General features: G+C 35.3%; 1 protein-coding gene across 1 annotated transcript in view; it reads right to left on the bottom strand.

The window, feature by feature from the left end:
- GRIA2 (glutamate ionotropic receptor AMPA type subunit 2) overlaps positions 1-13,858 on the bottom strand; it is an 89,914-nt gene that overhangs the window by 29,374 nt on the left and 46,682 nt on the right. The window contains exons 5-6 of the mRNA XM_085319895.1: positions 12,936-12,989; positions 9,864-10,025 (exon numbers count right to left, since the gene is read on the bottom strand). Coding sequence (XP_085176021.1) covers positions 9,864-10,025; positions 12,936-12,989 — 216 coding nt within the window. The remainder of the gene's footprint in view (positions 1-9,863; positions 10,026-12,935; positions 12,990-13,858) is intronic.

The raw sequence follows: 13,858 nt of genomic DNA on the forward strand, positions 1-13,858 counted from the left end.
AGGAGAATGTCAGATGCACAGATGATCTTTTGCAGATTTTAGATAGATTTAAGTGTTCGGGTCCATAACAGCTATCCAGAAAAACTGCTGACTGTGATGTGTTTAAGTTCTTTAGGCACATCCTTGCTTGGTTTAGAAAGTCTGTTTTCTGGGCACACCCAGAACAGCTTTGGTTTATACTCTAGTAGCTAGGCACCTGCCTAAGCCTACATCCCTGAAAGTCCAAGTCCCATTTGAAATGCATGCTCAGAGTACATCCAGCAGACACGAACACAACTAGGGCACTTAAAGAATTGTCCTAACCCCTTCACTGTAGGATATTTACACGGGGAAGTGGCCTTCTTCTTTTCCATTTAAAATCAAACAAGGCAAAGGTCACAAGATCCATGGCCCCTGAGGCACCTGACCCTTCTACCTATTTCTTCTACTTCTCTAACACGGAGATTCCATCAGAATTTCCATTATTCATGAGAATCATCTAAGGTGCCAATTCAGTAGGAAAAGAGCATAGGTACCTGCATTTTGGGAGATGTTTTGGGGGGGGGGGAGTAAGGTTTTTTATTATTAGATCTAATGCAATACAGAAAAGCTAGTGCTATTGTAAAACAGGTGTTTCTTCAAAATATTAAGACTATGTCAGAGAAGAAAAAAACGATGAATCTGGGCAAAAAGTCTTAGCAAGAAAGAGAAACTTTTGTTTTCCAAAAGAAAGCAGAACAGTGCTAGGCCTCATTATAAGTACCAGGATCTGGATCTACCAGTTTCAGACCTCTTTCCTTCAACAGAATAGACAGTTAACATGTGATACCATTTTATAATTGTTCTGGAGTCTAAACTTAATGCAGAAGCTGTTGATGAGAATTTATCATTTCCATTATGTCAAAGATCAAAYTAGATTAACATTATGCTTCCTTTAGTCTCTGAAAATGTGTTGAAGAAATGGAGCTGCACCATGTTTGACAYATTAGAAAACCTTGATCTTTGTCTCAGCTGAGCCAGCTCTGCCCACAGGTGGATGAACTGATGTTTTCAGAAGTGTACTGTCACTTACTCCAGGGTCATCGTGTTGTTTTGTCTCAACTTTTATTGATCAYGAAGAATGGATCCAAAACATATAGCTGGTGATATGATTTAATATTATTTGCTCAGAGAGCAGTTGGTAAGCAAGTTATAATACAATATGCTGCTGTACGACATTTTTGTTTTGCTCTTGCTACTGTAATCATTTATAAACAATTTACARCCAAAGAAATATTGAAGTAGATACTAAGTTCTACAAGATGTTCCTCTGGCCAGTGCAGTTAAAAACAAAATAGCCATTTTATGCTAGAATTTAAAAAGTTCATGTCTGTAGCCTGCTTTCTAAATCTATCATACTATGCTGCAATACAAAAATATTCAGCTGCTTTTAGTCCTTCTTAATGGGAAAGAATCAGGTGTTAAAACAAGGTCTAGAAAAGGAGCACAGYAGTTTTTAATACATACTTTCATGCCGTACATTTTTTTTTTTTTACACCTTCAGCAGGTTTATGAAAACTGCTGCAAATTTAATCTTCCTTCTCCTCTCYTTGAAAAATCCTAAATAATTAAAAACAAACAAACAAACAAGAGGATATCTAATGTTTTCTTACAGCAAAGACAGAACATATACCTAATTTACATATTTGTACCAATGTAAACTGTGTATTTTCTATATTTGTGTAACTTCTTCTTAGAACCTCAAATCATGGAGGTTCTTAAAATCTCTGGTAATTACTCAATAGCTGGAAAGTTTACCATCTAAACTAATTTCCACTTACTAAGTTCCCTAATAAGCCTATTAATTCTTGCTGTATTCTCTTCCAGTTTTTTTAAAGTTTTACATACACTCCTAATTCTCAAATCAGAAGCTCACTCCTGGTGAACTTTCTATCACCAGAAAACATATGGAGCTTGACAGAAAAACCAATTATTTGGATTTGAACTCACAGAGCTTGACAGAAAGACTAAAACTAATTATTTGGATTTGAACCCACACCATATTTCTTACGAAAAAAGATGCTGTTGTCTTCTAATCCATGCCACTGCCTGTGGAAAATATCCACAATGACAAAATAAGATTTTACAATTATTTGCATAATCTTACTTCTAAATGTAAGTAGAATGCACTTGCAAAACACCACTGCTAATGATAAAAATCACCTCTAATTCACTGTAAAASAGAAAGAACATCTGCCTTTTTAATCATCACCACATAAATGCATAAAGCCTTTTTTCTTCAAGACTGAGCTACAGAACACTATGTCATTCTTCATACTGTTAAAAGAGGCATGTCACAACAGCAAGCACTGCAGCCTATGCATGTAACAGTGGAAACACATAAAATAGGAAATTTAACGCAGACGATGAGACTAAAATGTAGAAAGAGAAAGCCAAATGGCCTCTCTGAAAAATCATGCTGTAAGAAACAGATTTTGAAGAGCTGATGTGAATGTTAAGGTGTAAATATAATAAAYGAAAAAATTAAAACTGAATGTTCCACAGGAGAGCAAACTAGATCAATATACACATATAAGCAACTTTAAATGGAAGCGACAATGAAACCGCACTGTCTTCCTAAAAAAGAGCCAGTGCACTCTGAACTGTCTTTATCTACAGTAATTTGCCTGTTTGTTCGCAGTTAAAGTTATCAGCCCTTCTGCTATTTTATTGCTTTAGCATAATATTACAGTGAATTGAATTTCCCAACTGAATCTCCCAATTCCTATGTTCTCTCACAAGAATCACCTCCCCTAAAAAAAATTAACATTAAGGTTAAATTTGCATTTTTAAATGCTCTTTTACTAAAATACAGTCTCCAACCACTGCTTTTTAATGATCAAAATGACCATCAAAGCATTATTGAATGTGGATCACGCCATTGATGTGTTGGACTGTTATTCAAGACAACATGAATATAGGTGATCATARAACTGTTTTCTACATCTTTTTCTAGAAGAAAAATTCACTCTAAGAACAATTAATGAAGATCATAGAAGAAACTATAATTTATCATTAGAGATTAGACCAAACCTTTTGTCTTATAAAATGGCTGATACTATATGAATGACAAGAATCTATTAAAATTCCATCAGGCTCTTTAGCTATACTATTTTTACTCACAGGTGATGGAAAGTCCCATATAGATTAATAGGAGTAAGTTCTAGCAATGAGGTACCCTAGAAGCTAAACAACACTGCAGCAGAAATGATTCTAGAATGGAATTTCATATTAGGATTATTTAGATGAAAATTTTAGTTTAACATATTGAATAATGCTTTTTAAGTTCAGTGTTAATATATTCTGGCTCACCCTCATCCTCTGTAACTATCTGTAGGAGGRCTGTACAAGACATGTAGCCTTTGTATTACAACACACCTTCCACATATTCAGTCACCAGAAAAAAAGAAAAAAAAAGTCACTGAGACTTGAAAGTTCTCAACACACACTGTGGTGTTCTAAAATGTCCCAAACCTGCCATTTAATAGTAATTATAATTCAAATATTAAATATATTAAAAAAAGCAAAATCTCCTTATCTCCATTATCAATTTTCATCCCTTCTACTTTAACAAGGACTGGGTTTTTTGCCTATTATCTCAAGGAGAAACATTTTCTTCTGTTTGCTCCAGTCTAACTCCAAGTTAAATACTAATAATCAAATCTGTCTTGACAGATTGCCAATTTTACCAAGAAATAGTTATTGTCAGAGAAAAATAAACATCTAACGATTGCTTTCTGCCAATTCTGGATTCTGGCTAATACAGGCAGCTACCCACTTTGACTAGTCCTTAGCACCAGGCTGCTGCCTGAAAAAAAAGAAAGAGTTTCTAGGCAAACAGAGGGAGGAGAAGTCACTGCACTCTGTTGGCAGACTCAAAGTCAAAGAAACTGAGCAGTGAAGGTACATCAGGAATTGATTCTGCAGTTTTCTTCTGAAGTCTCACAAATACCTCTGCTTTGGCACTGTTCAGCTACTTTTGCTATAGGATTGAAGGATCTGGATCAATAGGCCCTTTGTATGCCCCGGACAAATCTACAGATACTGCCTAAAACCATCCACTGCTTTCACTGATTAATTGTTCCATTTTTAATTAATTGTTCCATTTTTAATTAAGCTTTCTAAAAAGAAAAAAAAAACTTATACTGAAATTAGTGATTACTTATGGAAAAGAGCCATAAACTATTACAAAGAAGCATGTAGTTTGACACTGAAATTACTTAAGCATGCATATTTCATATATATTTTGCATATAGGAAAGCTTGAATATTTGGGTTCAAAAGACAACTGTGCAAAAAAATCAGGCAGCCAACTGCTGTATTTTTATGCACAGCAATCTACCTGGGAAACAAAATCACAGAGAACGAAAAATGTAAGCAAAAAGATTTCACAAATGCAAGACTATAGTTTTACAAGGACATTTCTAAAACAAATATGACTCCTTTTCAATTTCTGATTAAATCCAGTTATAAATGCTGAAATTAGGTAATTCATTTTCTTATAGAAACCACTATAATCTCCATGGAATTACTTAAATTCAGACACAATCAATCACACTTTTCCATTAAAATTGTAGGAGGTATGACAGAATACTACTTATAATGTTTATTAAAATGCCTGATATTATATTTTCCAATATGGTGAAGCATAAGGAGCATACCCTAAAATATTGGTGCTGTCTTATTCATAAATTGTACATTCATTTTGGGGCTTAGTAGTTTAGACTGGATGTTCTGAATTTCTAGTCTGAAGAAGAGTTTTCTCTGTTCTCTTCTTTGTTCCTTATTTTTGGTGAGTTATCTAAATTTAAATTATTTTGCAAGCTAAAAAGTACTTTTATATTTGTCTGCAAGTGTGTTTTTTGTATTCCATCCTTAAGGTAAATTAGCACTGATAGAGTTAAAACATTAGTTTTGCATTACAAGCTTCATTCTTCCTGACTTATCAGCTTGAGATTGGCAGTTTTCAATTCTTGCAATTCTATCATAAACAGCACACTATTTGGTGCTACGTAAGTATTCAGAATTCTGAAACTGTAGGATCATCACAAAATATAGATTTCATAATAATTTCCAAGAGGGTAGGGGACTTTGTTGTAAAAAGCTGTGAAAATGTGAAACTACTAAAGGCAAAATTCTAGAGGCAAAAACAATCTATAATTTTGTTATTTTAACTGTATATTGACTGGGAGGGAAGGACTTAAGAATCCTGAGATATAATATTATGAATTCTAAACATCTGAAAAGTACCATACTAGCAATTTAAGCCATCAACAATGGCTGCAGTGAGTACTAGGTTCGTATCATCTTCCAGCATAATGGTATTTGCTGTAAGTCTCAGTTTTTCAAGCAGGCTGCCCCAGATTTCCTTCTATATGTTGCACACAGTTTCTGTATATGTATGATATTTACACAGTTTACTTCAGTCATTTCTTACACACACTAAGCTTAGGAAAGCTCATCACAGGCTAGGCTAGCTTGGTACTTACCATGTCTCAACAGCCTTCAAGAGGTATGAATTGAATCTCTTCCTGCAATTGCACCAAAGGCTGCCCCCAACTTAACAGGTTAATCACATTAGGAAGTCAGAGCAGATGGATGCAAATGAATCCATTGCTCTTCAGTGCCCTTTTGCAATGGCAAGARGTTTGCCTTAGAATAGAATCATAGAATCAGTAAGGTTGGAAGGGACCTCTGCAGATCATCTAGTCCAACCTCCCTGCTCAGCAGGGTCACCTACAGCATGGTAGACAGGGCTGCAGCCAGGCAGGCCTTGAACATCTCCAGAGAAGGAGATTCCACAACCTCTCTGGGCAACTTGGTCCAGGGCTCCGGCACTCTCACAGGGAAGAAATTCCCCCTCACGGTCAGGCGGAACTGCCTGTGCTTCAATTTCTGCCCATTGCCTCTTGTCCTGTCCCATGGGACAACTGAAAAGAGTTTGTCCCCATCCCTTTGACACCCTCCCTTCAGGTACTTGTACACACTGATAAGATCTCCCCGACATTAGACAATGCCCCCCTGGCATTAGACATAACAATCTGAAACAGTGAGGTTCAGAAGGCCTAGGATATTTGTAAACACACAACAGTGCATCAAAGAGAACTTCAGTTTACTATGATTAGGCCTTTATAAAATTAAATGGGGCATTTGTTTTGTTTTTCCTGGACTGCCTATTTAGACAGTCGATTCTCATATCTGTGCACTTGATCATTCCTATAAAGTACAGGGTTTTGCATTTATTTTTGATGCATTGCATTACTTACCTGTCCATCTYGAAGAAGCTGTTCATTTCTACATTAATATTCACGTAAGTTATTCTATGCCTCTTGGAAAAGTACAGCTGAGTTACTGAGTAGATTGATCCTCTGTTCTCCTATTTGTCCTTTCTGTAATCTTATAAATAACCTTTCTCCCCTTTGGTTTTGAAAGAAATATCCAAATTGTCATTGTTTACACATGAGCTTTTGTCACTAATTCCCAGGGATCCTAAAAGCGAACCTTTACTACTAGACAGGATGAGTGTTATTTAATCAAAAAATTTAATTAAAATTCCAAAGTTAGCACTACAACAAATTCTGTATAGAACCAACAAGAAAACTAATAGGAGTATGTATTATGGTCATATAATTGAAAAGAGGTTATATGTCCCTGGCCTAGGCATTGCAAATGCTATCTCGTTGCAGGCAATAATGTTGCAAACTGCACTGTAATCTCTTTCTTTTGTAATCCAAAAGGAAATATAGGTTCATTTTATACCATACAATGCAAGGCAATGGAATATAACTAATAGAATTTGACATGAGATATCACACACTCAAGCACATTCTTGAAAGTGGAGAAAGGCACATCTTTCTAAAAAGGTGCATTGCAAAGGTACATGCTTGCCAAGAAAGATAATGTTGAAGCCCAATTCCAAAGATGCCCACAAGAGGACTTGCATTGCATTGTTTTAAAAATGTGTACGCCACAATTTATGAAGATATTAATTACAAGAATTTTCAGTCTTAGTGTGTAGAGTATGACATTTGATTTTATTGCTACACTGTACCTATACCGAAAATCTTTAAATCTTAGGTTTTTTGGTTTTTTGTTTCTTTTTTCCAAGCAGGACACTTAATCTACTGCTTTCCTGCCTTTTTACAAAGGGCCACTTCATCTTGCAAAAGTGAAGCTGATATACTCAGTTTACCCCAGATTTACTGTTTTTAACACATACTCTATCTGTTGTAACTGTGGCTCTTGTTAGTCTGCATACAGTTCTAAAGAGCTAGTAATGTGTAGACCTTGAACCCTACTACTGAGCAGCCTAGCTACTTTCTTTGCCACATAGCAAAACAAAAGCCTAATTTTATTTTATAATTAATCTGGAGGTTAGTGTATATCTCATGATAAATATATTTCAACTATATCATAATGGTGAGAAAAAGAAGAGTAAAATAAATGGACATATCGAAAGGAGTAATGTCTATGAGACGCATGAAGCCATCATGTCCATTCRGATAGCACAGCACTCAAGGTGCAAGACCTATTCTGGCATTTCAAAAAAGACAGATACCAGTCGAGAAGTTTCCAGGGCACGAGGACCAATAAGATCTGTGAGTAGAAAGTTCAGAGGAAGATGGATTATTTAGTCTATGAAGGAAAAAAATCAAGGAGTATGACAGCAGTCTTGAAATACAGAAGGACAGCTATAAAAAAGAACTTTCTCATGTATCTATCATAAGTAGACTAAGCAGTAATGGATTAGGTGACATCAAGGCTGATTTAGGTTAGACAAAAACAGAAAACTAAGACTATTTAAGCTCTGAAATAGATTCCCTGAGGAAGATATGAAATCACTCTCCATCAAGAATTGCACAGGTAGATTTAATCCTGCCTTCAAGGCAGGGGGGATGGACGGGATGACCACTCAAGGACCTTTCTTGCCCTATTTTCCATCATTTCTATGATTCTGCTCTGCCTCTAACTCCCTCAACAATATGAATGAAATATAACATATCTCTGTCCTTACATGTAATGGCAGGCAGAAATAACTAATAGTATGCATATAAGGTAGAGTGTTGAATGAAGAAATACAATAACTGATACAACCTCTCCAAACATCGCAATATACATCTACTTTTTCCCCATCAACACCTCTAGTGTGCGTAAATTATCTGCTAACTTAATGTATCTGTTAATCTCCAGTATGACTATTAGTGCAATCTTGGGTGACCCTTGTGCAGACAATACGTAAGAGCAGGCAAAAATCAGATCACGCCTCTTACTGAATTGAAAACTACATGTATTTTTCAGTTAATATTCAATTTATTTATTTTTCCCATCCCCAACAAAAGAAACCTCAATAACATAAGTTATCCCATACATTATCCTTCATGCCTTTCAATTTCTAGAATAGCTGGAAGCAGTAATTAGACTATCTATTATGGAAGAATTAAAGGGAGTACCTGCAATAAAGTTACAGATTTTCATGCTGTAACTTACAACCACTTCATCTTATACAACATATATGCACTCTCCCTACTGTAAGCCATATCAGAGTTAACAGATCCCTTAGCATCATGTCACACTGATTTACTGATCTTTCAAACAGAAAACTGCATCTTAGTTTCAGTTAGATTTTTTGACTTTGCTTACGCATTTTAGTGTAATTATTTCCAAACTCAGATTCTGCAACATTAGGAAAGGTAGCTAGATTTGGACACTCGAAAGAATTAGGAAGACAGACATGTCAAAATTGTGTTAATTATCCACAGATAAATCATCCCTTTTTTCCCTAAATGAGAGCAACATGTGCTCTAAATGGAGCACATGCTCTAAGTGAGAGCAACTTGTGCTCTCATTACACATACATGTATATAAAGGCATGACACAGCCTCTAACTTAYTCTGCCAAACATCAGATAAGGTATTACCATGTTCTGTCTTAAAGACTTTTTAAATATAAAATTAACCACAGAAAAATAATAGTATTGGCTAAGTCCTCAAAGATTGGCCTCAGAAAAAAAGTAACCTACAACTTTACTTTTTTTAAAAATTACAATTAGGTCATTGACTTCAGAGGATTTTTGTTCCAGGAATTTACAAAATGTCTCTTCCATTCCCTGCTCAGACATCTTATCCATCTCATTATAAATCAACAGACTTCTTATTCAAATTACACCATAAAAAATTATGCCTACAACATTTGCCGTTCATCTTTTTGTCTGAATACATTTTAGAGTTATTTAAGTATACTCATTGTTAATAAAATTTCTGACTATATTACTTAAAAGCAAAATCATTTAGTATTAGAATTGAATTATTCTTGTTAATGTCTTGCAAGCATTAGTTGGTCCTCATAAAAGTCATATAAGGTAAGAAGATATTATTACTCCAGTTTTAACCAGAGGGAAAACCAAGGTAAAAAGGTTTAAGCACTTACTCAATGCCATAACTTGTGACAGTCAAGCCTGAAATCAGAGCATGATTCTGTACTTCAGGCATACTGTTTAATTTTAAAAGTCTTTGGAGGATTTAGGCAGTTGTCTCAACAGAAAATGTCTTACCATTTCTTTGGAAGATTATGTTATACCAGACAGTGCTAGTTCCATGCTACCTGTARGCATACGTATGACTACTATGTCATGTGTTTGCCTTTACAATATTACAAAATATGGAGGAAGAAAAAGCCAAAAAATGTCAGTAGCGACATAATATATCATCACATTCTAAATAATTGCCTAACAAACTGCCAGGCACATACATAGCTGATTTTATAGGACTTTCTCTGTCTTTTGTTTTCCTCTTCCAATACCCTCACTTCCTTTACATCTGTCATGGTTAAAACAAATGCAAGACATACCTTAATTGTACTGGTGTGTGCACCAGGATATTCTTTTTCCTCCAGTGTTGACCAACGTTGTATGAATTTTGACACCAGAGGATCATCATAGTCAACTATCTGAAATCCTGAGACATTAGCTCCTCCAAACTGAATTTTTGATAGATCTCCATCAGTAAATCCCTGGGCACATAAAACAGTATCTGTTATTTCACCAGTTCTGGCAGATGTCTAAATAGTGCATACAAATAAAACATTACCTAGGACTTTTACTGCAGAAGCCAACATTTTCCCCAAACAGGATCCAAGTTTAAATTCTGAACTGAGTCCTCAGCCCTGTGAGCCAGCTATGTCTCCTGTTGCTCACTAGACATACACCTTTAGAGATTAAGGGCTGAAAGGAGCTGTCCTTACCATGCTTACTTTCCTAAGCAATCCCGTTAATTTCAATGGCACTGCTCAGAAGAGAAGGTGAATATTGCCATGAATAACAGTTAAGCAAGTAAGTTTTAGCCAAGAATAGTTAGAGCCACAATTGTTTCCTCTTTTAATCAGGAACCCTGGAGCATGTTGACGGACTTACAATTTCCCCTCCCAAATAAAGAACTACTTCTTCTTCTTGTGAACAGTCTCATTTCACAAATTTGGGGAGAGGCAAACTCTGGCTCTTAAATCTTAGCTCCTTTTCTTCACTCCAATATTAATTATAAAATGAAATAGTTTATTTATCCAAATTAAATGAGAGACAACTAATTGTGTCAATTACTATTGACAAATAAGTATTAAATAAACTCATAACTTCAGCGGTCTCATGTTATTGATCATTTTCTCAGCCATTCCATTCAAATCAGCATTGTTCTGAACCTTCACTAAACACAATTCTGAGATATTTTTATCTATCTACAATGATACCTGTAACTAAACTAAAGAGTTGAAAGTTGGTAAACCTCTATCAAGAATCAAAGCCTCCAATCATTTTTCCTCTGAAACAGAAACACCTACCAACTCAAGAAAAAAAGAAAGTTTAGTCAGACTGAGAACAGAGATCCTAATGAAGGCAAATAGACCAGGACTGGATTTTTATGCCAAGGTCGAATGATTTGGCCATATTTCTTGGACAGATGAATTTTGATGTGGGTTTGCCGTTGTASCTGCTGATCAGCAGAATATACGTTTTCTTTTTCATGTCCTGTATTTAACTTTCCACAAATAACCATACTAATGAATTTAAATGAAATCCTGATTTCAAACACTTCATCTTGAAATACAACCAAAATGAGCACTTAGCAAACAAAAGCAGCAGCAGCAATCCCAGACCACGTTATCAAAAGTTGCGACATCAGGTGTACTTTAGCTATTGCATATTAATGACATTAATCAGTGACATGTTGTGGAATACCAATATAGACACTTCTATAAGGATCATGAAACTTTTCTTAACCTTACTGTGAGCTTAAAGTTTGAGCACAAACACTCATATACTTTGCCTCCTTCTCTTTCTGTCAGTATATTTTATTCAGATCAGTTCTTTGACTGACTGATCAGACTGGAAGGGAACAATATTATGGTCAAGAAAAGAAGAAAAGGTGGATTCTGGAAAGAAGACAAGATACAATCAAGTACTAGATAAGTTTTCCTTCTCAGAAATAAAAATGCATTTTTAAAATCATTACCATATACATTTATACAATATTATACAAATATACGCAGTATTTACACTTACATTATTTGTAGCAAGCAAATATGATATTAAAAAGCATTGGAATATATGATCTAATAACTTAAGATTTTATGAGCTTACTGTTGCAAACTTACAGCTGATGGCTAAAATAGCAATCAGTCAACATAATGGAATAGACTAGGCAATTTTTCTAAAACATTTTATTAGACTGCTAGACTCAAAATACTATTTATACAATAAATAGTATTAAATAGTATAAATGCCTAAAAGTTAGTCTTTCCAATTCTATAAGACTTTTTTCCTTGTTTTGTGAATATACAGAAACTTATCACAAAGAAAAATAAAAATACTTAATAAATACATATCCCTATTATTCCGCCTTGAAAATGGCCTTTGTTGAGGCTTCTTTACACTTGTCTGGCAACATGTGATTCTTAAGAGTCACAAAATACTCCCTACCTAGCAGAGTACTCCCCACCTAGCAGGAGGAAGTGTTTAATCAAAAGTTGGGAGAAAGCAAGAGTTATGTTTTAAGAGTGATAGACACACTATTGCTGTCCTGTTTTCCCAGAGCCATCAAAGGATCATGGAAAGCAGACCGTAAATAAGGGCACTCTGAGCCCTGCTGAAATTTTTTTATCAGCCAACCCTATCACAGGCCATGAATAAAGAGGTGAAAAAAATTATTTAAAGACACTTCCACCACACAACCCCAAACTCTTTCCTGGAACAACATAACCAAAAATCTAGTCTGTAGAATTTGCTTTCTTATCTTGTACAAAAACATTGGATTAGATTCCCTCACCACAATAAATACGTGTTGCTGACCTCTCGAAGCAAGTGCAAAAGAATGACCTTGAAAGAGTTCAGAGAGTTTCCTTAACTTTCCCATTTAGGAACACTATTGGCTATGCTTTCTGATTACCCACGTTCAAGAAAAGACTAATTCAAACTGACTGCATAGCCAATCTGAGGAATGAGGATGTGTAAAGCTGAGACTCGCTAGTCTAACAGAATGAAGGCTGAGAACCCCAACGTGCAAGTACATCAGAGGTGAGAGAGGAAACACCAGCTACTTGAATGAACAGACTGGTCTATAAGCTGGAACATTATTTTTCTGATTTCCCTACCTATTCTGACTTTCCTAAAGTATGAAGAAAAAAGGCTGAACATCTGTTGGAAGTGCTGAGCAATCATCACTCCTATTGACAGGAATGTCACAGGAAGCATTTAAGCCCTGAAAAGATTCAGCCAAATAATAACCACAATCTTCACACATGCATTCATTTAGAAAGGATAAAGACATTTAGCTTTTATTTCCTAAAATGCATTTAAAACAAAATGCCAGTTGATGTGCTTCCATAAATATTAAAATGAGTACTGTGGGTATTTTGAATATTAAATTTGCTTACCAGATTTGCAATGATGTAATGGTAACCTTTCACATGTTTACCAATTGTGATAACCTGTAAAAAAGAAGAAATATCCCCTTAAATTGAGAATGTTCCACACAYACGTGGACTGAGACCAAAAGCTACTAAATGCACTACAATGTAAAAGCTAGTCATAAGCTTTACTATATRTTATACTGAGTTTGTTCAATGTTTTACTTTTTATTTTACCTAATGTAACACTGACCACTCTCTGCTTGTAGAAATTAGTTATGTTAGACTCAAGTTTGAGTCACAAGCCCTGTTAACAGAGGAGTTATATGCTAATTACTACACTGTGTATGAAAGGCAAAATCTGGACAGGAGAGAGCGTGTAACCTGCAGTGGTAGCACCAGAAACACCGTGCCTCAGAGATTTCTGCTTAGAATCTTCTCCCTTTTAACAATCTTTGAATTATAAAAAGAGTTTAAAAGCCCACTGATATTAACGACAGTATCTACATTATGATATAATTTTTTGAAGTTCAAATTGTTGTTTATTGTTCTAAGGCTCCTTTATAATCTCTCCCAGAGCCAACTGCTGGTTCCTCAGTTGTCTCCACCGGCAGGCATACACCATGATCTCTTCCTGGAAATAATCCTAATTAAAAGCTTGGCTTCATGGGGAAGTTAGCATATTGAAGAAAAACACATCTCCAGAAATTGAAGGTGGGAGAAAAGAGGACTCTGGAGATTCCTCCCAACTTTTGAATAGTTAAGAACAACTTAAGAGGGAAGGATACATTTATTTCCTCATTTAACTCATGACATAACTAAAATAGGTATCTTGTAACTTATATCAGGCTAGCCGTTATTAAACTAAGGTTCTGCATATTAGCTTTAATGAAGTCACAGGGATAAAACTGAAGGCAGTCTTTAACACTACCTATTATATTAATAGAGTC

This window comes from Rhea americana, unplaced genomic scaffold (genome assembly GCF_003343005.1).
Source record: "Rhea americana isolate MKP2758 unplaced genomic scaffold, rheAme1 scaffold_60, whole genome shotgun sequence".
Taxonomy (NCBI): domain Eukaryota; kingdom Metazoa; phylum Chordata; class Aves; order Rheiformes; family Rheidae; genus Rhea; species Rhea americana.